At 48.8% G+C, this 27,315-nt stretch overlaps 2 protein-coding genes across 3 annotated transcripts; one reads left to right on the forward strand and one right to left on the reverse strand.

The window, feature by feature from the left end:
- Positions 1-3,269: 3,269 nt before the first annotated feature.
- Positions 3,270-4,595, forward strand: LOC133910526 (uncharacterized mitochondrial protein AtMg00810-like). Its single transcript, XM_062352894.1, has 3 exons — positions 3,270-3,353; positions 3,810-3,835; positions 3,905-4,595. The coding sequence occupies exons 1-3, from the start codon at positions 3,270-3,272 to the stop codon at positions 4,593-4,595; spliced, it is 801 nt and encodes a 266-aa protein (XP_062208878.1).
- Positions 4,596-7,061: 2,466 nt separating this feature from the next.
- Positions 7,062-12,093, reverse strand: LOC133912375 (small ribosomal subunit protein bS1c-like). Of its 2 annotated transcripts, XM_062355066.1 has the most exons (8): positions 11,720-12,093; positions 9,771-10,046; positions 8,266-8,346; positions 7,843-8,124; positions 7,652-7,762; positions 7,480-7,566; positions 7,236-7,343; positions 7,062-7,128 (listed from the first exon to the last, which is right to left on the reverse strand). In XM_062355066.1, the coding sequence occupies exons 1-7, from the start codon at positions 11,996-11,998 to the stop codon at positions 7,251-7,253; spliced, it is 1,209 nt and encodes a 402-aa protein (XP_062211050.1). In that variant the 5' UTR covers positions 11,999-12,093; the 3' UTR covers positions 7,062-7,128; positions 7,236-7,250. The 2 variants fall into 2 exon arrangements, with proteins under 2 accessions (XP_062211050.1, XP_062211049.1); XM_062355065.1 differs by having other exon boundaries at positions 7,062-7,343; positions 11,720-12,092.
- Between the last annotated feature and the right edge of the window lie 15,222 nt (positions 12,094-27,315).

A 27,315-nucleotide genomic window follows, 5' to 3' on the forward strand; every position in this document is an offset into this window, starting at 1 on the left:
AAATTCATTGTGTGATTAAACCCAAATCCTACGCTTTCATGGTATCATGAGATGTCGCTCCTGTGACCTACCCTTCCGCAAACCCTAACCCTAGACACCCTAGTCGCCGCCGCCGCCGCCATCCATGGCAAGCCCTGAGAGCCCATCCACCGCCGCTGCACACCGCAAAGCCAAGGCCGCCGCCGTCCGCCGTGACGATGATGCCGCCGCCGCCCTGCGCATCGAGCAGGAGGCCGCTGCTCGTCGTGAGCAGGAGGCAGCCCTCGCCGCGCACTGCGAGCAGGAGGCACGCTTTGCCGAGGCCCGCCGTTGCCGGCACCCCTGGCGCCCTCGGCGCCCCCAGCGCCCTCGATGCTCCCGCACCTCTGGTGACCGACGCGGGTTGCCATGATGTGCGCCTGGAGGACGACGTGCGCGTCGCCGTGCTCCATGATCAGGAGACAGCTCGCGCCCTGGCCTTCTTCGAAGCCGTCGCGATCGCCTCCCTCCACGCGTAGGCGTACAACGTCCTCAACATTCAGACACTTGTTCTTGTCGTCCTCAACCGCGCCTCGTCGAACTTCACCAAGTGGCGTGGCCTCTTCCTCATCACCCTGGGCAAAGTATGCCTTGTCGGATCACGTGCTCGCCGACGCTACGTACCCCGACGTCCCTTCGTGGCTGCGCATGGAGTGCCTTGTCCTCTCTTGGCTGTTCGGCACCATCATTGCCGAGCTCCACGAGATCGTGTACAGCCCCAACTCCACCGCACGCCGCGTTTGGCTGGCCCTCGAACATCAGTTCATTGGCAACAAGGAGACGCGCGTGCTCTACCTCGACGCCAAGTTCCGCAACTTCGCGCAAGGTGATCTCTCCATCTCCGATTATTGTCGCAAATTAAAGGCCATGGCGGACGCTCTCGGTGATCTCGGTGAGCCCATGCACGATCGCACAGTCGTCTTGTCCGTCTTGCGTGGGCTCAACGAGAAGTTCTCCTACATGGCGGCACTCCTCAAGCGGCAGAAGCCATTTTTGTCGTTCATCGACATCCGCTCCGACCTGCTGTTGGAAGAGCTCACCATGGGGCCCTGATCGTCGACTCCTTCCACAGTCCTCATCGCCACCGCGCCCGCTACACCCAGGGGCTCCGGCGCTGGCACACCCTCTCCCTTGGGTGTGGGTGGTGTCAGCGGCAGCAGCTCCTCCCGCTGTCATCGCCGCAACGGCGGCGGCAATGGCTCCACCAACACCACCGGCGTGTCCCTTAGCTCCTCCGCCAACACAGTCGAGGCGCCCCTTGCCTAGCCACCCACGGTCTACAACCCGTGGATAGGAACTATTCAGCTGTGGCCCGCCAGCTTCACTCGAGCCAAGTGCCCCGCATGTGCCCACCTCAGCGCCAGGGCGCCGAGCCACTAGGAGGCGCGCCCTAGCCCCATGCGCTGACCGCGGCACACACCTACGGTGGCCTGCAGCAGCCCGCACTGCCTGCTGGTTACGCACCCCCACAGGCATGGTACCTAGCGCCTGGCGCTCTTGTTGCTCCGGTGGCACCATGCCCCATGCCAGCCCCGATGGCGGCCTCCTAGGATCAGCAGGCATTGGCCAACGCTTTCAGCACGATGACCCTCGCACCCCCATCGACGACGGATTAGTACATGGACTCGGGTGCCTCCTCATATATGACATCCGACACCGGTAACCTCTCACGTTCTCTCCCATCGACAACATCTACTCCTTCATCTATCGTTGTAGGTGACGGGTCACTGCTACATGTTGTCTCCACAGGCTCTACTTGTTTTGGTTCCCTTAACCTTAACAATGTCCTTGTCACTCCTAAATTGATTAAGAATCTTATTTCTGCGCGCCAATTTACTATTGATAACTCCGTTTCCGTCGAGTTTGACCCTTTTGGCCTCTCTGTGAAGGACCTCACCTCCAGGAACGAGATTGTTAGGTGCAATAGCTCCGAGCCGCTTTACCCTTTGCACCTTCCGGCGTCAGCGCCTCGCTTCACCGCTCTTCTCGCCGATGCCTCCTCGCTTTGGCATCGATGTCTCGGTCACCTCGGTCACGAGGCTCTTTCTAGGCTTGCTAGTGCTTCTGCTATTTCCTGTAATAAAAACACCAGTAGCACTATTTGTCATGCTTGCCAGCTAGGACTCCATGTGCACTTACCTTTTGGTACTTCCCAGTCGCGTGCTCTCAAGAATTTTGATTTAATTCACTGTGATCTTTGGACATCTTTCGTGCCTAGTGTGTCCGGTTAAAAGTATTATCTTGTCATTCTTGATGATTACTCGCATTACCTATGGATGTTTCCATTGCACCTTAAGTCCGATACTTTTGCAACTATCTCACACTTTTTCTCTTATGTTGCAACCCAGTTCGGCACCACCATCAAATGTGTCCAAAGCGACAACGGGTGTGAGTTTGACAACTCCAGCGCACACTCCTTCTTTCTCACCCATGGCGTTGTTCTTCACATGTCATGTCCATACACCTACCAACAGAACGGCAAGGCCGAACGCATTATTCGCTCCACCAACAATGTTGTTTGCTCTCTTATGTTTCAGGCGAGTCTTCCTTCATCCTATTGGGTTGAGGCGCTACACACTGCCACTTATCTCCTCAACCGCCAACCCTCCAAGACCCTGAATTTTGCCACGCCGTTCTTTGCTGTCTACGGAGTCAATCCCTCATACTCGCACCTACGGGTTTTTGGGTGTAAGTGCTACCCCAATCTTTCCGCCACCGCACCTCACAATCTTGCTCCTCCCTTCACCTTGTGCGTGTTCCTTGGCTACCCGTCGGAGCACAAGGGTTATCGATGCCTCGACCTCGCCACAAATAGAGTCATCATCTCCCGCCATGTCACTTTCAATGAGTCATCCTTTTCGTTCGCTGAACGTGATACCCCCGTCCCCTCAACTAACCTTGATTTTTTGATGGAGCTTGACTATGCACCAACGCCCATTGGGCCTGTGCGTCTTGCAGGTACAGGCAGTCCACCTGGCGCCCCTGTCGCATCCATTGTGCCCGCGCCCCTGGCCGTGCACCTGCCAGCAGCGTCTCGACGACGTGCTCGGTTCAGGCCGTGCCACGCACGCCTGTGGTCGTGGACCACGATGCCTCGTCACCCGGTGCGCCTGGTTCCCTACTGACCAGTGCTGGCTGTGATAGCCTCGTGTGCTCCAGCCGCAGGTCCTGCGCCTGCACTGGCCTCCCCTGCGGCTGTGGTAGCACCGTATGCTCCAGCCATAGGTCCTGTACCGGCGTCTCCCGTGCCCATGGCTGTGGCAGCTTCGGCTCTAGCTGCGGGTCTTCCTACTAGCACCGTGCCCATACCCCCTGTGACCAACAGCCACACTATGGTCACACGGGGTAAGCGTGGCTTTCAGCAGCCACTCAATAGACTCAACCTACATGTTGCCACCCTCTCGCCAGTACCCACGACTTATCGTGGGGCCCTTGCGGACCCCAACTGGCGAAAGGCTATGGAAGAGGAATTTCTGGCTCTGCAGTCCAACAACACTTTGACACTTGTTCCCCGACCACCCAATGCCAAGATCGCTACTAGCAAGTGGATTTTTTAGCACAAGCTCAACTCTGATGGCACCCTCGATCGCTACAAGGCCCACTGAGTTCTCTGGGGTTTCACTCAGCAACCGGGTGTTGATTTTGATGAGACTTTCAGTCCAGTTGTGAAGCCCACCACAGTCCGCACAGTCCTCACTTTGGCACTCTCCCAGGACTAGCCTATTCATCAACTGGATGTGAAAAATGCATTTCTTCATGGGACCTTGACTGAGACTGTTTACTGCTCACAGCCATCTGCTTTTGTTGATTCTTCCAAGTGAGAGTTTGTCTGCCGCCTCAACAAGTTTCTCTATGATCTGAAATAGGCGCCTTGTGCATGGTATAGCCGCTTCGCCTCCTACCTGCTGCAGCTTGGTTTTGTTGAAGCCAAGTCCAACACCTCACCGTTCATCTACCGCCATGAGGGTGAGACGATCTACTTGCTTCTCTATGTTGACTACATTGTGTTTACTGCCTCCTCCACCAGAGTTCTCTGCCGCACCATTGACGCACTGCAGTGTGAGTTCTCGATGAAGGACCTTGGCCCTTTGGAGCATTTTCTCGGCATCTCTGTCACTCGCAGTTCGGGTAGCATGTTTCTCTCTCAGCGGCAGTACACTCTTGAGATCTTGGAGCGTGCGGGCATGACTGCTTGCAAGCCGTGTAGCACTCTAGTTGACACTCAGTCCAAGGTCTTGTCTGATGGCGCTCCTGTTGAGGATGTGACTTTCTACCAGAGTTTGGTTGGCGCTCTCCAGTACCTCACGTTCATGAGATCTAACATTGCTTATGCTGTCCAGCAGGTCTGCCTCTACATGCACGATCCCAGGGAGCCGCACCTTGATGCTGTTAAGCGCATTATGCGCTACTTGTGCGGCACTGTTGACTACGGCCTTCGTCTTCACCGCGCCCCCGTGTCCGACTTAGTGGTCTACTCCGACGCCGGCTGGGTGGGTTGCCCCGATACACTCAAGTCCACCTCGGGCTATGCTGTGTTTCTAGGCGACAACCTCGTCTCCTGGTCCTCCAAGCGCTAACACACGGTATCACGTTCGAGTGTGGAGGCTGAATACCGGGCGGTGGCCAATGCCGTGGCCGAAGCCTCCTGGCTCCGACAGCTGCTACAGGAGCTCTATAGTCCCCTCCGCTGAGTCACTCTCGTTTATTGTGACAACATGAGTACAATCTACCTCTCGACAAACCCGGTGTAGCATCAACACACCAAATATGTTGAGATCTACTTGCATTTCTTCCGGGAACGAGTTGCTCTTGGCGAGGTTTGGGTTCTTCATGTTCATCTAATCCATTGCGTGATTAAGCCCAAATCCTACGCTTTCAGCACGAAGCAGTGGAAAGGCAGGTGGCACGAAGCAGCAAGGTGCCAGCAGCGCGCGCTGGCTGCTCCTCTTCCATGCGTAGAACGAGCTCGATGTCATCTCCGCGCGCGCACGTCGCCGTGAACTCGCTCGTGATCATCTGCCATATCCATCAATCCGTGTACCTTAATTCACGTGTCATGTCCACCGTCACAGACGCGGCCAGATCGGTCGTGGGATCGGCGGCCGGCGGCGCGGCCTCGATCGTGGCGTTCGTCTCCGGCCGAAATGTGGCGGCTAGCTTGGCGCATGCGTATGCCTATCCATCCGCCTGTATCTGTGTACCGGTCAGTGGAGGCAGAAAGCCATCGACCGGTGCCCGCGCGCGTACGCTGTTTGTGTTTGACATTTGAGTTCAAAAGGCGATCACAAAGGGATCCAAAAAGAAACAACTCTTGCAGCGAGAGGACTCGTACGTGCTGTTTAATTGGTCGACCTCGTGTCTCACCTCTCAACACGTACTTGTCTAGGTGCACCGGTTTAATTAACTCTCTGGAAGTCGGCAGCGTGACTGACTCTCGCGTCCTGCTTTTTTGAACTACTAATCTACTGTATAAGCATGCGTGTAAAATGGAGGAAAGGAAAAGACAGCTTGCCTTGAAAGTGTGTTGTGAGTGTGATTAATAACCTGCAAAGACTGTATTGCAATATTGTACAGTTGTACATGCCTCTGCATGCATGGTGCATGTACTGTCTTGTTATGCCATGCTACCTAATCCTCGATCTTCAGCTGCCGGCCGGTCACCGTACACTACATTTGTTCAAATGCTAATCATTTAGCGAGCAAGACGCAGTGAGCTATCCAAGTAGGCGGGGCCAGGCTAGATGCATGTTCATGGTCAAACACCACGCACCTAGCAGCACAGTGACCCCTGATGATGGCAACGAGATCAAGCAACAAGAAGTATACGTGCTGGATGAATTACGTACATGGGATTTCAGCTGATGATGGATCGATGCAGCTTGTGCTGACAGCTACATTGCGATGCAGAGCTCCACAACGACCGCTTTCCGCGCTGGTTCGGCGCGCGTCGTCGCCAACTTCTTTGCCCCCGTTGCAAGTTGCAGGGACGGGATGCTTATCCGCACTTGCGCCGAGACTGATCGGCGCACCGGCGGGCGAGCGATCGGTCGACGTGCATGAACAGTCGGTCCACCTGAAGATACCATACTGGGGAGAAAGCACTTGAGGCTAGCATTGTTCCGAAACTGGATTTGCATTTTGCAGTGGGTACAAGGGTTCAGAAAAAAACAAGTTATTGGAAAGGGACTGACACTAGCTGTTGACTCTTCTGCCTTGTTAGTTTGGTAGCTCTTCAGGTCTCTCTGCAGATGCCTAGATAGGTGACTCGATTCGATACGCGTGACTGAGCATCAGCAAAGCTAATCGACCCGGTAATTCAATGAATATGATCCAAATTAGCACAATGTGAAAGCCTTTTTTGAAGGAAATACTAAGCAGAGTTGACATGCACTGAAGGAGAAAAGGACCCATTCGATATATGTTTGGTATGTGAAAATAGTGGATGGCGCTATCAGTGAAACTAGTAAGGTTTGGCAGCTTGATATGTTTGAACGGAAGGAAAAGGGGAGCACAGTTGTAATGTACGATCAAACTATTTAAAAACCGTTTTCATCTGTCTAGTGGTCATGAGGAGGAACACTTCAGCTGCTCCAGGCACAATTGACTTCGATAGAAAAATAAGTTCATCCATTGTCAACCTGCGAAGTTGCAAAAATGACTTTGGCTCCCTCGTCTTTCTGGCACTGTTTCGGTGAAACAGCATAAACCATCTCTTATGGACACGTGTGGTGATCGACGCTGTGTTGATGGGGTTGTAGACAATTCAAACAAGTTTTCGATCTTTTTTACTATTTGCCTAGTGTTGTAAAACCATCCGATCCACCAAAGAGCAACAGCAAATTTGGCTTTCGTATGTTCATTTGCTGTTGACACATGTTTCCTCTTGGTTTTGAGTAAAACATGATGCCTAATTCGCAACACTTTTGCGTGTCCCCTGTTGAATACGCAGGAAATAGACAAATATAAGCTCACAGCCAAACTATACTTTGGGCCTTTGGGGAGTGGCTATACATACATGCACACCCTTTTCTGCAACAGTTGGATAGCTTCACAAGGGAGGTAAATTCCATTTCTTTTCGGCGTCCTCGGTACCTTACATTTCCAGATTTCCTACACAATGAGACAAGCACAACTGAAATGGAAAAAAATGATCTGAACTGAACAGGCCATTGTCATGCCTTCGCCCAAACAAAATGAGTATGATAAGCTGCGATTACGTCTGTCTACCGCTTCTATTCATTTGTCAATTCTTCTCCAGAATCCTCCGAAGGTGTGTCCGACGACAACGGTCCTAAGATTCCCTCTGAACTGAGGGTCAATCCACTCTGTGAATAGAAGACACGGGAAGACAATTCAATTAGCTCAGCAACATATCACTCATGAGCCGTGATTTACGCATAGTTGAAGTTAGATTAAATGTGTTTTGATATGGCGCTCTTAACAAGGTGATGCTAGCAATACCTCTGGCTGGAATCTCAACATGTCAGCACGTGCCATTGCCTCTGCTTGAGCTATTCTCTGCCTGAATATCTGGGCCATTTCATCAGCCTGATTTGAGCCAAAGAAACCAATTGTCAGTTTGATTGCTAAAGCATATTCAGCACATGAGAGAATACTGTTTTTTACTACTTACCTTCTCAAAAACAAGCTTGGGATTGCGGATCATGTCACCAGGTGTTGGCTCAAGTTTCTTTGTAGAAAGGCTAACCCGGCCTCTTTCACGGTCATGGCTCAGTATCATAACCTAAAAGCATCAAAACGCACTGGTGTTAGTTCTATAAAGTATAGATATAACATAATTCCCAAGTACCACAATGGCAATACCTTGAGGGTATCTCCTGGTTGCAGAACTGTTGAAATATCTGCAACACGGTCATGACTAATCTGGCTAACATGAAGAAGGCCATTGATTCCACCGATGTCAATAAAGGCACCATAAGGTTTTAGGCTCTCAACAGTTCCCAAGACAACAGAACCAATACCCAGCTGGGCTTGACTGTCTGCCATTGCCTTGCGATTACTGAGGACAAGCCTGCCTTGTTCCTCATCGACCTCTACAAACTTCAGAGGTAGTTCTTTTCCAAGCAGCTCTTCGGCAGTTGATTTCTGACCAAGATCAAGTGAAAATTTATCAAATAAGGAACAGTTACACCAATGTATAAATGTGATGAGTAGATGAAAGGCAGCTCATGCCATGCACCGAGCCATAGAATATAACAAACTTTTGTATCAAGGTCAAGAACCAACCGATGACACTTGCGAAAAAGGAACAAATGCCTTAAGCCCTTCTACAAGAGCTACCACACCTCCTTTGTTTCCGCTAATCACCTGCAGGCAACATTGCAAAATGAATAAGAGAAGGCAAATGACTAAAGCTACAGAAACCAAATTAACCCTACAAAGCTAAAAAATGGCATCAAGATGTCCCAAGGGAGATCAGCCATGCATAGAATAGTATCGACAGTAAACACAAATAGACAACAGAGACGAAGGGACTTGAAGCTCGACAATAACACCTTGAGACATGTTACCAGGAAAGTGGCTGATCTTAACTTCATAAATCATAAGTTCAATAGAGTGGTAGCACAGGAACAAACTAGAAAACAATGTAATAAGAATATGAACTAATGTGTTAGCAATTAATTTCAGAGAAAATCTACGATTTGCCATTGAATAAGTCTATGTTCTATGATTCGCCATCGAATAACTTCAATTTTCTTTTGTACCATTGAATAAGTCGTTTTTGTCTAAGTTATGCCATCGCTGTTAGTTTAGCTCGGTTAACAACATTTATTTTTCTCAATTGACAAGACTACCCCTAAGACTCCATCGAAGCAAGCCCCAATCTCGCTAGCTACTCTATCTCCTAGATTATACTAGACATCAGATCATGCTCGTTCCAGCAGTACAGCTGTCCCGCAGCCTCGTTGCCCCGGGCCAGAAGTTTGCGCACCCAGCGGCACGCATGGACATCGTTGTCTCGTCCACGTGTGTCCAACGTTCGCCATGGTATGGCCCAGCATGCACCCACCCAGCTCGAAGCGTCCCTACACTTGCATGACCGCCCAGCGCGCACACCCATGCCGCGCGCACGCTTGTTTGGCCATGTCCGAGATGCACCACCACGTCAGGCAGCCTAGAAGTGTGTTGGACACGTGCGCAGCAACGCCAGTTGCTAGACCATCACACTGTACGGGGAGGAGGAGGAGCAGAGGAGAGGGCGCACACGGAGACCAAGATGTAGAGAAACAGGGGCGTACCTGTCCTTTCACATGCTTTAACAGAGCTAAGCCGATGGCAATGGTATATCGTAGACAAAATGAGTTGTTCAATGGAATAAAAAGAAAGAGAACTTATTTGATGCCGAATCGTAGAACGAAGACTTATTTGGTGGCAAATCGTAGATTTTCTCTTTATTTCAATACCTGATAAGTAAGCCATAGCAAGTTAACTGGGAAAACACAGGAATTGTCACCAAAGGTAATATTCAAAGTGGATATACACCACAAAATACAGCTGCACCGGTATTATCTTTCTAAAGATTAAAGAACATGGCTGCTGTTATCAAGTAGGCATTAGAAAGGGAAAAATCTGATTGGTTCAACACAAACAAGGGGAAACAAGAGCCAATGCTCAACAAATAATTCAGTCCAGAGGTCAAAAATAGCAAGTTGTTTAAGGAGCATCAAAACTCAAAAAGCAATAGTAAGAACATGAAAAGAAATAGATGCTTCTGTAGGTCCTTTACTCACTTTACCCGTGACGACGACATCTTCTGCCTGAAGTTGTCGGCACCTTTCCCATGCAATATCTTGCTGAATTGCTTGCAAACTCAGAATCAAAGTTTCATCGCCAGGGTTCTCATCAATTATCATGAATTCTTCAACTAAACCCGGGCGGATTCCCACCTCTTCGACATTGCCAATATCAAGGAGGCATGCCTCATCTAAAGGCAAGAAGGCAGTAGACTTTGATTGAATATCAACATATGCACCATTTGAAGTAGTCATGAATATTGTTCCCTTAATCTGTAGATATCACAAGCAAGTAAAAAAAAAAGATGTTAAGAATACAAAAATAATAAAGCTTAGGGCATGTTTGTATAGGCTTCTGCTTTTGGGCTTTTCTAAAAAGCTGTGCTTTTGGCTTGTCTGAAAAACTGCTTTTGAAAATAGACTGTTGGTTTCTACAACAAATTTTTGGCTTCTCAGCACATAGCTTCTCAAAAAAACATCTCGCAGCAAGCTTCTCAGCTTTAATTCATTTTCCTCAGAAGCAAGCTTCTGGCTTCTCCAAAACCCTGTTTGTTCTGACTTCTTACAGCAGCAGAAGCAGAACCAAAAGCAGTAAACAAACAGGGCCTTAATGAGATCATTTGTCGTAATGTGACCGTAACCAAAACACCATAAAGAATTGAAATTCAAAAGCAAATAACAGTTGCAATAATACATAGATTCTAGAAAGGAGATTAGGAGTCATGCAAATACTGGTGACAAATGACAACCAAACCAAGATTGTGTACGCACATGTGCATTTGTAACAAATGATAGGTTGATAGCTCATTGTTGAACGTAATGGGGGCATAGTACGGATGTAACTGATTCATATACACATCTAATTAAAAGAAACAAAGTTTAGGGAAAACCAGCAGCAATCACAGTTACTGAAAATCCTTGTCAGGGCCATAACTATACCCTGCTTCCACTCCAGGCACACTGGGGGCAGCAGCCACCACGCTTCCTCCAGAACCTGACCAGGCTTATAACTATTTGAGATATTTTGTTTAGTTAAAAATAAGGTTAGTTTAAAGACTCCAGATTCTATTAGATACTGTGTCAGGGCCTATCTCATATTTAAGAGATAAGGTAATTCACACAATGAAGCAAGGGAGAAGTTAGCAATCCCTCTTCACTACCACATTCCGACCGAGACAAATAGAGTGGCAAGGTCTGGGTCCAGGACCTCCCATTACCCACTACTAGCAACAGTTCTAGCCAGATTAATCCAGGTTGCACTCGACAGTCAATTCTAGGCTTCTAGCTGATTCTACAACTTTCTCTTTGTTCTTTGATGTAAGAATGGTATTTCAATAATTTCGTCTTTAAGCATTTAGAAGCAACTGAAATGGTGATTACTATGTTATTTCAGTATGGTCCACATAAGTTACGACTAAAAGGAGGTTGGGAAAAGGAAAGAGATAAAATGGCCCGTTCAGGCAGCACATTGCACATATTCCGTGCAATACGAGAATAATGCTTCATTACGGGAATCATGAGGAACATAGCACAGTCCAATATTCTAAGATTGGCTCCTGTTTCGTACCAAGTCACAATCTGGGAGACTAACACTCCCTGAAAACCAAAATATAGCAGCCGTACGCAAAGCAAGTGTCATACAGAGAAACCAATTCCGCCGAAATCTCGCGAGATTCGGTTATTCTGCTGACTTCGAAAAAAATGGAGACGAGATTAATTTCCATGGTGTCAAACAGTCACACCCTACGCTACAGTTATCCAATTGAGTACCGAGTAGACTCTGGTGACTTAGTATACGAGGAACCTAAGCACCACTTAGTGGCATCTAATTTCAGACAACAAACAGCATCTTGTCCGCAGCAATTGCTACTGGAGTATCTATTTCTCATCAAATGGGCAAGCAAGGACAACAGGGTGGGGGACTGGGGGCGAGGGCGGGGGATTACGAGGGAGCCGATATCGGTGTCGATGTCGGTGGTTTCGACCGCGGTGTCGAGGTCCTCGGGGGAGAAGGCGACGCCCTCCATAGGCGCGGTGCGGCAGCGCTCGGAGGCCTCGTCGAACAGCTGCCGCATCCGCTCCCGCTCCCGCTCGTCCTTGGTCAGCGCGTATGTGCCGCACACCAGCGCCGACGGCGGCCGCCTCGGCGCCGCGGGGCGGCGGCGCGACGCGCCGGACAGCGGCGGGCACGCGAGCCCTGCGACGTGCTGCGCCAGGGACGCCATCCTCTCGCTCTCGCTCCTGTCCTGGGCTGGGTGCCGCCGCTTCGGTGTGTTCCACAGTTCGAGTGAGGACTGAGAAGACGGTGGGGATGGCGCTGTGTTATCCGGTGGGGTTTAGGATAGGCCGTCGGAGATGGTTGGTTTTGGGCCAGGCCAGGCCAGGTCAGAAACCTGGTTCCACTTCAACACTTCCAGGCTCTTCAGTATGTCAGGTTTTGGTCAGAAACGGTCAATCACGTTTGCAAATAAGCGGTGAATTTTGGGTGCCCCAAGCAGGCTTGTGACTTTAAGTTCATATTTGGTTTACTTTCACATAAGTTTTTAATTTTTTAAGGTCACTGGATCGATCCAAAATTTAAAAAAATTAACTATAGATCACCTCACCCGATTAAGTAATAAATAAATAAATTATGTATTGATCTAAGAACTACCTATTGAGTACCTATTTGCATCCCTCCATTTTTTCATACCATTTTGAGATGGGAATCAACTTAACTGCATGTTAACATAGATAAAGTTACAAGTTTGCTAAAGCTCCGTTGCCTGAACATTTTTGCTCGCATCTGAATCAGTCGGAGATTAAAAGTTTGGCTCGGGGAAGAGAAGATGTCATGGGTAGGCTTGGTTAAGCTTAGGGTTAAGGAAGGTCCTTTTTTAGATAATGTAGGGTTAAGGAAGCCACACATGTTATAGATTCATCATACCTTTGACAAACATTAGTCGCCACACAGGCAACTGAGCACTAGCAAATTCGTGTTACCATGCAGTTACTCTAATTCACATCTCCAAAATAAAAGGAAGTGGCCCATTTCATGAGCCAGGCTGCCCAGGCATATCAGCTTATGCCGTGCTTCGTGAAAAGAATATATAGAACGAGCGAACTTTTTTATTTTTTTATTTCTTAAATTACAAAAATAGGTATTTATTTTGAAAAATTGTATATCCTATTGTTACCTGTTGGAAGAGTGACAGGTACCTATCACCCTTCTAACGGGTGACAAAATTAAAAAATAAAACATGTCCCCTTCCAATGGACGATAAATTTTAAAATAAAAAAAAGTTGTGTTCCATTGTCTCAAAATTCAAAACACTATTAAAATTGTTATAAAAAATTATAAAAAAATATGCTGCAGAAGATGCTATAATCTATCTTAAAAATCAACTAAAACAATTACTTATACAATGAGAAACAAAGAAGACAAGTTTCATTGTACAGATTATGCTTATACATATCATATTTTTGTCTTAATTTTTTTAGCTAGATTATATCATCATCTACATCATACATTGTTTTTATAATTTTTCATGACTATTTTAATAGTATTTTGAATTTTGAGAGCAATAGAACATATCATTTTTTATTTTTAAACCTGTCACCAGTTGGAAGGGCGATGTCGCACTTCCAACGGGCGCTGTCGCACTTCCAACGGGCGCTGGTAGTTTAGATGTGCGATTTTTTTAAAACAGATATCCAATTTTGTAATTTTTTATTTAAGAAATATAAAAAGATCAAGCATACTGGGCTAACGACTTCCATTTTTCAGACAGAGAGGCCCACTGGATATTGAGCATACTAACGAGCACAAAAGCCGAAATAGTAACTTATCAGCCCACTTTACTTTTGAGATAAACCAGCCCACTTCATTAATAGGTGGGCTCGGGCCTTTGCTGTCTCCAAGTCTAACCGCCTGCCGCGGGCTCGGGCGTGGGATTTTTTTAATATATTATTTATTTTTAATATTTGCAATACTATATGCCTGTTTCAAAAATGGTAGGAATAGATCATCATCCTCCGTTTATGGGATGAGAATAAGATGTCACTCGATAAACGGGTGAGATCATGTAGGCTACAGAGATCAAGCGTTAAAAAAATCAGGCAACATGTTGTTTTGGTCGAATTAATTTTATCTGCGACATCTTTGCTTTGGCCGATTTAATTTAATTTGTGGTATAATAGATAGTGGGGTCTCCTCGCGGGTGGACCTATGCCAGTAAGATAACAGCAGGTGGTGTATGTCACGTTTTGTCCGGAACCATGGTCCTCCCACACGACCAGCCAGCAACCACACGATCAGCCAGCGATCATGCAACCAGGCTCTTCGACCGAGCTCCGTGATCAGTCCCCAGTCGCAGGAGCAAACCCCGCGACCAGTCTCCTCTGGTCGTGGGGCAGGTATATGTCTAAGTAATCTAATCACAATAAATGCTCTTTCACTTAAGTATTTTCCTTCCCCAGGTCCTCTTTCGGTCAGCCACGACGTGATCGGTATAGAGCGGCCGTGACCCTCGGGCGCAGGCGTGGTAGGAGTTCTTTTGCAGGTGCGCAGGCGGCGCGTGGGGACGGGACAGGGTAGTCCGAACGACCGGGATTGTATAGACGGTGGAGCGATGAGGCTGTAGAGCAAATAGGATACGTCTGCTCTTAGTAATGATGGGTCTAGGTGGGAGGCTCTAGCTAGGCCTGGGTCTATTTCTTGACTCACGTGTAAGTCCTCTCTCCCTCTGATATATAAAGGGAGGAGTACCAGGCTTGTAAAGGCGGGTTTTTCAGGCCAAACGAGGAGAAGACTGGGCAAGAACATCATCTGTACCTAATTTAGACCACAAGAAAAGAATACACAGTATGTAGGGCTATTACCCTGAGGGGGCCTGAACCTGGATAAACTCCGGTGTTCTTGAGTTGCACATACACAGCCAGATTCAGCAGACGCATTCCGAAAAAAGATCACGCACCCACTGTCCAATATTCCTCAGAATCACTGTCAGGGATTTACCCTTGACATTTGATGCACCAGGTAGAGGGGGCGCATTTCCGAGTTCGGGATTCAAATTGCTGTAAGGTGTTCTTCGTTGGGTATGACCCAAACGGAGCCAATATGTCCCAAACTCAGGACATCAGATCAGGATCCGAAGGCTCCGGGATGCAGCGGAGGCATCCATGCTCCCGGTGCCAAGGAGAGCTCACGGACCGCAAGCTTTGGGGGAACGGGTTTCTTCGGTGGCAGCCCCACTCGGAGGATTGCTCACCGTGCAAGGACTGCCACCCCCAGCCCCGTGATGTGAACCGAAACCATCGGGCAGGTATGATTCGATCCAAAAAAAGAATATCGGAGAACTAATCGTGTGTGTCGTTTCTCCGAGCAGGTTTAACCCCAGGATGAATTGAAGGGTCTACACCTCGAGCTTTGGGCACGAGTAACGACCACTCTCCATAGGGTACTAGTAAGGAAGGTAGCCTACCAGAGTCTCAGAAAGGTAACCCTCTCCTTTTCCCGATACTGACCACCCTTCGATCAGAAGGGATAATCCTTGTTCTACCTTGCAGGATTTCAAAGGGTCATGGACGCGGTACTGGTCACTAAGCGGGGCATGCTTCCCCCCCCCCGACCAGGAAGGAGCAAACATAGAACCATGCATCGTCACGTACATGGTTCAATTCCATTTTTTTCAGTTATTAAATATGAAGCGGAGTATGAGAGCCTCTTAACCGGAACACGAGCATCACCCACACGGGGAGAAACACCTAATAGCAATGAGGGACTTAGTACTAGGTGTAACCCCGTCACCAAGAGGTCTTCAGTGCTCGGACTGGATGATGGCGACATACCTCTCGGAAGTGAGAAAGCTAGAGCAACGCTCCATCGACCGGGAAGTCACACACATCCCTCACAAGGATTTATTACCTAGCCGATGGGCTAGCCCGTCTAGCCTCTTTTTGTGAACCAGTCCCGGTCGGAGTCTTTGAGAAAAAGATTCACATGGCCACCCGCTGCGGTCTCGGCCCGAAGCGGAAGGGATGCTCCACTTAGAAATGGAACACCAGAGGCAACACATTTTGAGGCAATGCCTCCCTCGGTGTCATCGACCTCGGGTGGCAATTATATGGTCACCCTACTCGATTCGGGTACGACCTGGATGAATCAGATCTCGAACTACCTTTAGAATCAAGCAACCCCTGACGATGATGAGTCGGCAGAAAAGGTCACGCGGGCTAACCGCGAGAATCCTCCTTAGTAGAGAGACGTCTCTATCACCAAGGGAGAAACAATCCTTTACTGAAGTACATCGCTCAGGATGGGGGAGCACAGCGCTCCCTAACATCCTCGGAGGTAGACGTGGAGGCCAGACCTCCCACCACCCTCCAAGATGCTCGCGAGCAGATGAAAAGGTGCGAGTCGTGCCAGCACCACGACCAGAATACCAACCTATCAGCCTGGGCACTGCAAACCATACCATTCTCTCAGCTTTTCGCTGTCTGGGGGCTGGACATCGTGGGACCATTCTCTAGAGCCCAGATCGCCCTAAATTCCTAACCTTCGGCACAGCCGTGACCACCACACACGAAATTGGTTGCAGGTCACTGATGACCTCCAGTTTCCCGGCCTCACACTATCGGGTTGGCCGGGGTGGTCGGCCGCCAATCATACAGCTCGCGGTGCACCAGCTCTATGTATGAGGCTACTCGAAGACGAGCCTGTTTGACTATTTTGCAGGACCTTTCGGACGAGCGTGGACATGACTTGTAGGTTTTTCCAAATTAAAGTAACCAAGCTCTTTATGTTGCAGGACTCCATGGACAAACGTGGTTTCCCGCCAAGTTCTGAGATTTGTTTAGCCCGCTCGCTTGTGTTAATTGGATGAGATCCAAAGCTAACACGCTCGCACGATGACAGGGTAAAGATGCCCGAGGGTTAACGAATTCATTGCTGCAAGTCCTAAATCGGGTCGTGCGCTGGCCGCCACCAAAAGACTCATCGTGCTAAGGGTCTCCCTCAGCACAAGGAATGTTGCTCACGAGCGGCTTAATGCGATCCTCCCTAAGCGATACAGGCACTCCGAAGGCTATTCATCATCCAAACACGGAGAAGACCCACATAAGGGCTAAATGCATGTCATTACAAAGCCCAGGGGCTGGTTCCAGAAAAGTCTACGACATTCCTCCTAGGACCCAAAAATACCACAGAGAGGGTTGAACCGGACGGCCAAAGACAGGAACGAACGGCATACAAAAATGAATCAGCTCGAGCGCCGAGTTCCTCCGCGGTCATCCGAGTACCTTCAAAACCGGCGCCAACTACCGGCAAGAGGTCCAGGTCGGGGAAGTGGTCGCTGACGTAGGCAAGGGTCAGGCAGGCACCGGAGACTCCGACCTCAAAAAGATGGTCTCCGACGGTCTCGTGAATCCTTTGCTCAAGGCCACCTGCCTCCTCAGAGGCTGCTAGAAACCACTCGTCATGACCGGTCACGGTGTTCCTAGGGGTTGGATGGACCTGGATGCCGGCGGACCTAAGCAACGAGTCGAAGGGGGTAAAAGCTCGGCTGAGTTAGTTGTAGAATGCCACTTGTCGCTCTCCTTGGTCAGTCGCTCGAGTTCCTTTTGCACCGCATGGAAATCTTCTCGGTAGTGGCAAAGGCGGTCGTATAACTCCTCCCTCTGCTGGGCGCTTTTCCCTGGTTGCCCGTTCCAGATCCCTATGCACCCCGAGTAACTCCTCCCGGCAGGCTAGTAAAAAAAACAGAGCGTAAGCCACACCAGTGTCAGCCGGTCGAACCCTACTTGTGTAACCTAGGACCATCACGCGGTGCGAGTGGTCGGTGCAACGCACCTTGAAGATCGCTCAAAGTACTCGCCCGCTCGGCCACAGACCCCCGCACACGTCTGGCCACCACCTCTAAGGATTGTCGGTCGGAAGGGTGGTCGACAGATATGGTCGGGGATTCGATGAGGGATGGGGGGCCAATCAGCGTGGGCGGCGGGTCAGTTCGGGCGGAAAGGCTTGGACACTCCAGGAACTCTACGACCACAACGACACAATCTTGTCAGGAAACGAAGGCGTAGGGGCTCCATTCAGAAAAAAATGTTACATAACAAAGGTTATAATTGAGTTTTTTACTCCTCGGCGGCCTTCACCTGGAAGATGGACATCAAGTAACCCACCGCCCCCGGCACTCCCGCCAAAGTCTCTCCTCGGCTTCTGGACTGGCAACCGAGACCCCTTCCCAGACCAAGTTTAGGTTGAAGTTAGGGTCACGACTGCGGTAGCACCAGAAGATATACTCCGCGGTTGCCCTCACCGCTTGCAAAACATCCTCCGCCCCCCTTAACGCCAGGGTGGCAGGGAGCTCAGAGAAGTTCTCCACAAGGACCCAGAGGGCGTAGGACCTGGCTCGGGTGGTGCGGCCATCCTTCGGCTTGATCACCCCCATCCCGAGGCTACCCAGCGGATCCGTCAGCGCTCCGAAGGCTTCCCGAAGGATGTTGAGTGTAGTGCGCTCTTCCTCCTTGAGCTGGGAGCGCTCGGCGGCTAGCACGACTTTCTCTTGGGAGAGTTCACCGCACCTCCTCCGCATCTTGGCCAGCTGCTTCTCCAGCTCGTCGCATCTGCTGGTCGCTGTCTCCTTCTCTTCGACCAGCTGGTGGACAGTGGCCAGGAAATGGCTGACCCACGAGAGCAAGTCAGGAGTGGAAATAGACTCCTCGGCCAAGCCCGTGGGGCCTGAAAAGCTGTCGTCGATACGCCGAGGGGTAAAGCCAACGCTGGCAGGGGCGTCAGGGCATCAGGCCGGGGCACCGTCGGGGGGGGGGGGTGGTCATGGTGGTCACCGAGGGCCTACGACAAACCAACAAAGTTATGGAATCAAGAAAAAAAGAGCAGTTCAAAGTATCTACAACTGCCAAAAAAACTTACCTCACAAACCCGCCAGATCGGTCGGTCGAAGAGGACAACCCCGTGAGTGGGCCGCTGGTGCTCGGGGTCTCGCAGGGACGTTTTGACACCCCCGCATCCAACGATCTTTCCGCCTCCCTCTTCTCGCATCGTACAGATGCTAGGTCCCCAGCGGCGGGGTTGGACTGTGCTTGGCCAGGGCGGATCTGGTCGCGTTGCACCGGGTCGGTCCCGGACTGGTTGCGAGGCACCGAGTCGCTCTTGGACTGGTCGCGGGGTGCCAGATCGGTCCTGGTCTGGCCACGGAGCGCCGGGTTGGTCTCGGTCGGGCCGCGGGACGTCGGGTCAGTCCCGGTCTGGTCGCAGGACGCCAGGTCAGTCCCAGATCAGTCGCGGGGAGCCTGGTTGGCCTCTTGCTAACCGACATCACTCACGGGGCCACCACCGAACCTTGCGGAGGTTGCCCGCCTACTGGCCCAGTTGGGTGCGATGCGCAACTAGGACGAGGACGTTTGGGGCGAGGGCATACGCTTTCTGGTCGATCTCTCGAAGGGCCTCATCGACCTCATCGGTTATTGTTCTCAGGGCATCGACCTCGGGAAGATGTTGAAGATAGCGTGAAAAATAAAACTCTGGCCCAGAAGGAAAACTTGGAAAAGGGAAGTCGGGGAAATATCAAGCATACCAGCCTAACCTGCGCCCTCTCCACCGAAGGGAGCTCGCATAGAGGGATGCACGGAGGGCCTCCTTTCCTGGCGACTGCCACCATCAGCTATCTGACACGCAGATCGATGACCTCGTTAGGAAGATCTGAAGACAATAATAGTAAACCACTACTCGATCAAGCCTCTCGAGGCAAGTTGACGGTTGTAGCATTGCCTGCGGAACTCTCCCGGGTATCATCGTTGCTCCCGGTGTATAGGTAGGCCGGGTGTGCCCTTCGATGTAAGGGGTAGAGCCGGCGCTTGATGAAGTTGCGCACAACATCTGACCCCGACAGACCGGCTTTCGCTAGCCCCCTGAGGAGGTTGGCAAGGGATAGTAGCTTGGCGGTCAGCGTGGGAGAGCTCGCCTAGTTCTCTGCAAGTTGTGCCGGCACTTCGGGCACGCGAAGGTTGTCGAGGGAGTCGTCAGTCGTGAGGTTGAACCACTTCTCCCTCCAGCCCGACCACGATGATTTTAGGTTCATCTCCAAGTAGGAGCTGACGACACCGTCTCGGAGACGGAAACCGCAGCTCCTAGTGGCCAGCCCTGGTTGTAGTCGGGCCACATAAAAAATCTGAAGAGATCGAGACATGGCTCAACCCCTATGAAGTTCTCGCACATGTGAGCAAAGATGCTCAACATAATGATGGAGTTGGGGTTCAGATGAAGATGGAAGATGTCATAAAAGGAGATGACGGTGTAGGAGAACTCGGAGAAAGAGGGGACGAGACCAACCAAGAAAAATGAAGCAAATATTATGATCTCCCCCTGGCGGGGAGCAGGAACATCTCCCCCAGGGTGGTACCCGGAGGACAAATAGCACGGAAGTAAACTATTCTCGTACATCTACTTCAGCTTCGCAGCGGTGCACTTGGACTTGGGGAAGTCAGCCTCCTTTCCAGTGCGCTGCACTATGAGGATGCAGTGGTGGTTGTTTGAAAGGCTCTGGTGGGGGCTGAGGACGAGGGTCTCTAGCACAAGAGCTCGGGTGGCGAAGAGATTTCTGGGGCCTTTCGTCCTCCCATTTATAGGATCGGCTCGGTTCCGCCGCCCCAGCTCCTGAGGATCCGTCTAGGGAACCAAAATTCCCTCGAAATCTAGCATCTATTAAGGTTTCTCTCTCCCACTATCCTTTTCCTACGGGCGATTAACCTCCCATTGGGATGCGATTTTCTGGGGTGACCACGAAAATAGACCGTATTGCTGATCACTCCCCAGGTGAACTCATGTTCACCTAGGGCCCAAGTGGTTCGACTAAGTCTAGTCACGACCATCTGGCAGACTGTTCCATCCACCGCATCCTCGAAGGAGCTTGGGGGCTACTGTCGGTGTAAATAATAGCGGGGTCCCCTCGTAGGCGGACCCATACCGATAAGATACTAGCAGGTGCCACATGCCACATTTTGTCTGGAACCATGGTCCTCCCGCACGACCAGTCAGCAATCGCGTGACCAGCCAGTGACCATGCAGCCAGGCTCTCCAACCGAGCTCCGAGACCAGTCCCCAGTTGTAGGAGCAAACCCCTCGACTAGTCTCCTCTGGTCATGGGGCAAGTATGTGTCTAAGTAACTAATCACAATAAATGCTCTTTCACTTAAGTATTTCCCTTCCCCAAGTCCTCTTTCCGGTGGTCCACGGTGTGGTCGGCGCAGAGCGATCGTGACCCATCCCATAGCATTAAACGCTACGGGACGGCCTAGCAGGCGTGGCAGGAGTTCTTTTGCAAGTGCGCAGGAGGTGTGTGGGGACGGGACAGGGCAGTCTAGGCGACCAGGATGGTGCAGGCAGTGGAGCGATGGGACAGGCTCTGTAGTGCTGTAGAGCAAATGGGATACATCCGCTCTTAGTAATGATTGGCCTAGGTGGGAAGCTCTTGCTAGGCCTGGGTCTATGCCTTGACTCACGTGTAAGTTCTCTCTCCCTTTGATATATAAAGGGAGGAGTACCAGGCATGTAAAGGCGGGTTTTTCAGGCCAAACAAGGAGAAGGCTGGGCAAGAACATCATCTGTACCCAACTTAGACTACAAGAAAAGAATACACATGATATAGGGCTATTACCCTGAGGGGGACCTGAACATGGATAAACCCCAGTGTTCTTGAGTTGCACATACACAGCCAGATTCAGCAGACACATTCCGAACAAAGATCACGTACTCGCTGTCCAACATACCCCGGAATCACTGTCAGAGATTTACCCTCGACAAGATTTTTTTTTGTCGAATCGTCCAGTGCCATTAGATGTTTGTGTGATATTTTGGATAATCGAATTTGACGTAAACATATAGTTGAACATGGTGATTTTAATTGGAAACGCGATATACATGGATGTTGGCATATACGGTACATGATCATTATAATCTAAACCAGTATCGTGTCTAAACCTAACATGTCTTAGGGAATATAAACAACAGGATTATAATATCTGATCTATTGAGTGCAACGTTGATACTTTCTCTTCCTCGCCACTTGCGGTCCTGCCTCACGCGCTTCAACTCCCTCTCCACCTCACGAGTCTTCACCATTATACGGTTACGCTCTTCCATCATCTTATCATGCTCCTTCTAAATGAGCTTGCACGTAACATCCCTCTTCTCGTCAGCTTTCATCTCATAAAAGTGTCTCAAAGAGATGTGATACTTAGTGTGAAAAAGGAACACATCTGGTTTGTACTGCTCAGTATCTAGCTACTGTAAGAAGTCATACAATGGTGGTGACGACTGCAATAAGGAATGAAATGTTAGATGGTAAATCTTAGTTGTTTCTGAAGAGTTTGGCTAGAAGTTATTACCTGACAGTGGGAGCTAACATTAATGCGTCCTTAGAGTGGATAATACTCGTAATTGTGGCACATAAAGAACCTCCTTTCGTAGGTGTAGGAGAACTCGGATTTCATCACCCTTCAAAGGTCTCCACACTGGCACATGGGGACTTTGACCCCATCAAGCGTAATATCCAGTATATATTTATTTGGGAATGGATTGAACGCTATTCTCGTCAGAGTTTTGGAGATTGAGGCTACCGGCGTGGTTCTATATGTGGGCAGGAGATCATCTGTTTATACAACAGATTTATCCGGGCTCATGGACTAAGTCCACGAAAATTAACCTTGCAAAGCAGTTGATTTTGCAGTAAGGTGTGGTCTGGAGATACCCTTGTTTATTGATTGAAATACGGATAATACTACTTTTTTCGGACCATATAATATTTCACTCTCCCCATAAAAAATTCTAAACTACCACTTGTCAGACATACTCGACAACCATGAACAAAAATCCTAACATTATTGCGATATAACATAAAGATTTATGTAAAATAACATTTACAATAATGCAAAATTCATTACATACATGATCTAACATGTAATCTATACTGCAACAAAATATTTCCATATCGTTATATCAAACACCTCTAAATTTTACATTTACTACCTCAATTTTGGCTATACTATATCTAAATTCTACATCTAATGCCTAATCTATGTCTAAACTATAGCTAATTGCTAAAATATATGTACAAACATGATCTATTTACTAAACTACTCACTCCGTTCAGAAATAGTATTTGCATTTCTTTTAGACTCACTTTTCAAAGTTAAATTTTGCCTAAAATTTTCTCACAAAATATATCATTTATAGCTACAAAACCTATATAGTGTAAAATTATTTTGAATTATAAATATAATTGTATATTTTTATACACTAGACATTGTTATAATTTGACTAAATGTTAGTCAAAGTACATAAAATTTGATTTTTCTGAAAAGAAATATCCATACTATTTTTGAACAGAGGGAGTATATGTAACACCAATTTTAAACTTAGATTTACATTCTAACATCTAGTGTCTATTTTACCAGATTTATAAAAAACTTCTAAATCTAACATCTAACTTATATAGAAACATATTATTATTGGCTATCCTACCGTTTTTTAAGAAAAATAGAGAAAACAAACATACCTCCCTATTTTGACAGGACTTCGTCACAAATTTTCTCCTCCCCTCCCGTCTCCTCTCCCCCTCTCCTCCTTTCCTCTCTCTTGGCTGAGTTCGAAGCAAATGGGGGTGTTGACGTCGGGAGAGCCGTGCCGACTGAATTATATACCTAAAAGATCTCACTCACTATTCGGATGAGACCTTTTAGGTGGGCCCACGGCCATCGCAGCAATGAAGAACTCGTTCGCTGATAAGGCGAGATTTTGGGAAAAGCCATTTAATATGCTCTGATCGTCGGCTGAGACATCGTCCATTGATCTCACCTGATGAACAGACGATGATAATCCATTTCTGTAATTTCTTAAAACAGACTAGTAGTTTGCAAATATTAAATTAAATATATATATAAATTATCGGGCGTGGCCCGCTGCCGTGCGCGCCAGCGGGTGCCGCGCGGCAGATGGAGCCCCGGTGCCTTGCACCGCAGGTTTACCACCGTTTCCCAACTACTAACCGACCACACGCGTACAAACCGACCAACCAACCACCGTAACTGCCCTGATTTCGCCACGGAGAGCGACGCGAAGCCCCCCCCCCCCCAAAAAAAAGCCGGCCACACGGTACGCGGCCGGGAGCGTTTTCAAAGTAAACACGCCAGTCCCGCGCGGGCGGTCCGCGGCCGACCTTTCGCCGAGGTGTCCACCCCAACGTCGACGAGCGTTCGCACGTATAGCCCAGTCTCCTCACGTAAACCCCGCGCGGCGGAGGCGGCCACGTACGTCGCCCGAGCCCGGCCGGGTGGAAGCGACGGCCGATCGATCACGCGAGCGAGCGCGTCCCCGTCAGGTCACCCACCGGCCACCCTGCGCAGATAAACCGGGGACTCCGGGAGAATGACTAGTGTTATGCGGATAAGACCGCACGGCGCGTACGCGGCAACGTTGCGGGCTTGCGGCCGGTGACGGTGTCCGGGGTGTTGAGAAGTCGGTAGCTGTCTCTTACTATACTAGCTAAGTCCGGTACATTACCATAAAACTATAAATATTAAATATAATAATATTAAATATAAATTTAAGTACATAAATGTTAATGTATCGTGAAAGTAACATCGAATGAATATATTAGGATCGGTATCGTAATTTGATTTCAGATATAATTTAAAAAATGACTAGAAGATTATCTACTAATTTGCTTCTAATTTATTTATTTATTTTTATTAGTAAAACAGAGGAGGACGAATGATAAAATAAAGAAAAGATATAACATATAAACCACTCATATCTTATATTTTATATAATAGAGATTACGTATATCCAGTCTAGATGACTTTAGCCTATTGGTCAGGTTATCGGATCAGGAAACAGCCATTACCCGTTCGAATGTTGAAAGCGTGCCAACGAAAGTTCGTGAAACCTTTGCAGGTTCTTGGCTAATGTGTGGCTGAACTGTTGAATCAGTCTGTTCGCTATAATACACAGTTCATCAGTACGAGCTTACCGGTCACCAATTCAACGTAGTCCATTGTTCTCTTATTCTAGTATTCGCAGAGAATCGACGCCAGAAACGCGCGATTGTTAATTTAAACTCTGTTTATCCGAAGCGATATCCGGATAAAGTACAGCGTTGGGTTCTACTCGCATTTCCAGGGCAGTTTGAGGGAATAGTCCATCTGTTATAGCAGGGTTCACAAATGAGTTTGAGCACCAAAATACGTTTTCCAGCGCATTCTTTAAATATCATGAATATCAATCGAAATTCGTAAGGTTCTTTTGATTTTTTGAATTTAAATTCAAATTCAATCGATAAACGTTGGCTTTCTTAATACGACTGAGCATGAATATCGTTCGAATTTCCGAACCTGGTTGTACCTCGACTATTTGTAGTCCCTCAAAAGCCGAGGAAGAAAAAGATGTCCTCAACTCTAGAAACAGTTTAGATATCGTCGTTTCAAGAAGCAGAAAGGTGATTTTGACAAAATTTGACCCACGTGTCATGGTTGCTATGACCTAGAGGCACTTACGTGTGAGCCCAACTTCATTTTTATATTAAGAAGTTGAACAGAAAATTGTTCAAATGACACATGGGCCCAACGTACCCTACAAGCCGTTCATGGGCTTGGTCCACCATGGACATGCGGGCCCACCTTGCTATTACCAGCTGTTTATCCAATGTGTCATGGAACGTGGGTTAAACTCGTTTATAACTGCCTTTTGGTACCATAAGTGGCTAGTTTGAATGGCTTTGAGCGTTGAAGGTATGTTTTTTCCTTGTTTAGATCAAAGGCAAAAAAAAAAAGGACCATAAGACTATTTGAATAGGGTTGGTAATTGGATTCGTGGTTCTAAGTACCTGTGGGTTCGTATTCGGGTCTAAATTTTCATCCACAGATCTAGTAGGTTGGGTATTCGAAATGAATCGGGTCAGACTCGAGTTTCTGAACTCGTCCACAGGTCAGGTTGAGTACCGATAAAATCTTGTACGGATCATTCAATTTTCACTTTCCACCCAGTTGGTCAGCACATCTGGGCCATCTACCACTACGAGCCCAACATGCTAACACCCTCTCCATCTATTTTTCTCTCCCCGGTTTAGACTCTCGGCCAGATGGGCGTCGGACCCCTACGCTGCTACGAGCCACTATCGCCCCTCGCCGGCACCTCCCCACGCAACCACAGCCACCACGCACCCCCTATCTGCACCCCGTGCTGCCGTCACGTGTCCCGCGTAGCCCCACGCTACCGTCACCACCACACGTTGTCAACACCATCATGTGTCTTCGTCACCGCCATCACACGTCGTCGTCGTCGCCGTTGCCTCCCTACATGCCAGTGTTGCCACACGCATATGCAACCATCGCCTCGCGCCACCACGAGGCGGCGCGTCGTCACTGCCACTGCTATCCCACTCCGCTGTGCGCCAGCATTGCCACAGGACGCCGCCACGCGCAGATGTAGCCATCGCCCCGCGCCGCCTCCCTGCCCAGCCGCATCCTCCACGTGCTCCTGTCTCCATCCCGCACAACCTCTGCCGCCCTGTGTAGTCATCACCGCCCTTGTCTTCACCAACATACTGCTCAGAGATTGAAAACCCGATGGGCACCCACGGGTGCGGATTCGGATGCCATTTTCACCCGTTTTTTGTAGTAGGTTTAGGTCGGATCGAGACTGACGGGTTTCAGGTCGAACATAGTTTTGCTCTACCCAAATCTGATCCAACCCATTTTCAGCCCTATATTTGAGGGATAACAAATAGGGTTCTTTTTCTCTTTTTTTGTTTACTAGGGATCTACTTGGTCGAAATCAAGACTAGTTAATTAGCAGGGGAATTGTAAATTGATAAGAAGTGTATGGTATATTTACGAAAACATAGCACCAAGATAGCTATGACCAACAGTCGATGGTCGACTAGAGTAGTATTTTCTTTTGCAGTTTTGGAAACAACGCACCAAACTCATTTGCACTGCAAAATAACACAAATTTCTACGACACCAACTTGAGGTTTACAGCAATTAAAGTTCGCATAAACAAAAATAAAACACAACGCGCTACATTCTATTAGAGATGATCCACTGTTTGCTGCACTATGCGAAACCATGCATGGTCGACTTGTATTTCTATATTGTACCTTTGTTTTTGTTTAAAGGTGGTATATATAGGTATGTGTATTGCACTCTCGGACATATTAGTATATTACTAACCCTGCCGAAGAAAACACGCACTATTCCGTAACTCAAAGGGTCGAGATAGATGTATTTGTCATGGACCAGAAGCCCCTGATATTTTTTATCAATTGTAAAATATACGCACACCCACACACAACAATACAAACGCCGTGCATACGTGAGTCTGTCTCCTGTGACATGCCCTAAAGACATACGTGCATTAACGCACCCACGCGTGTGTAAACATACGTGGGCATCAAAATTTGAAGCCAAACGAGCGGCGTCGTATTCGCACAACTCCACCACAACACCAAGGTGGTTCTACGCTTGAAAATACCACTAATCATGTGAT

The sequence above is a fragment of the Phragmites australis genome, chromosome 3 (assembly GCF_958298935.1).
Source record: "Phragmites australis chromosome 3, lpPhrAust1.1, whole genome shotgun sequence".
Lineage (NCBI taxonomy): Eukaryota > Viridiplantae > Streptophyta > Magnoliopsida > Poales > Poaceae > Phragmites > Phragmites australis.

Coding starts and splice junctions, on each gene's coding strand:
- LOC133912375 (XM_062355066.1), bottom strand. CDS start 11,998: ATGGCGTCCCTGGCGCAGCACGTCGCAGGGCTCGCGTGCCCGCCGCTG. Junction 10,047..11,719: donor ACACCGATATCGGCTCCCTC/GTAATCCCCCGC, acceptor TGATATCTACAG/ATTAAGGGAACAATATTCAT. Junction 7,763..7,842: donor AACCAGGAGATACCCTCAAG/GTATTGCCATTG, acceptor TGATGCTTTTAG/GTTATGATACTGAGCCATGA.
- LOC133910526 (XM_062352894.1), top strand. CDS start 3,270: ATGGCTGTGGCAGCTTCGGCTCTAGCTGCGGGTCTTCCTACTAGCACC. Junction 3,354..3,809: donor TGACCAACAGCCACACTATG/GTCACACGGGGT, acceptor TACTGCTCACAG/CCATCTGCTTTTGTTGATTC. Junction 3,836..3,904: donor GCTTTTGTTGATTCTTCCAA/GTGAGAGTTTGT, acceptor TGCATGGTATAG/CCGCTTCGCCTCCTACCTGC.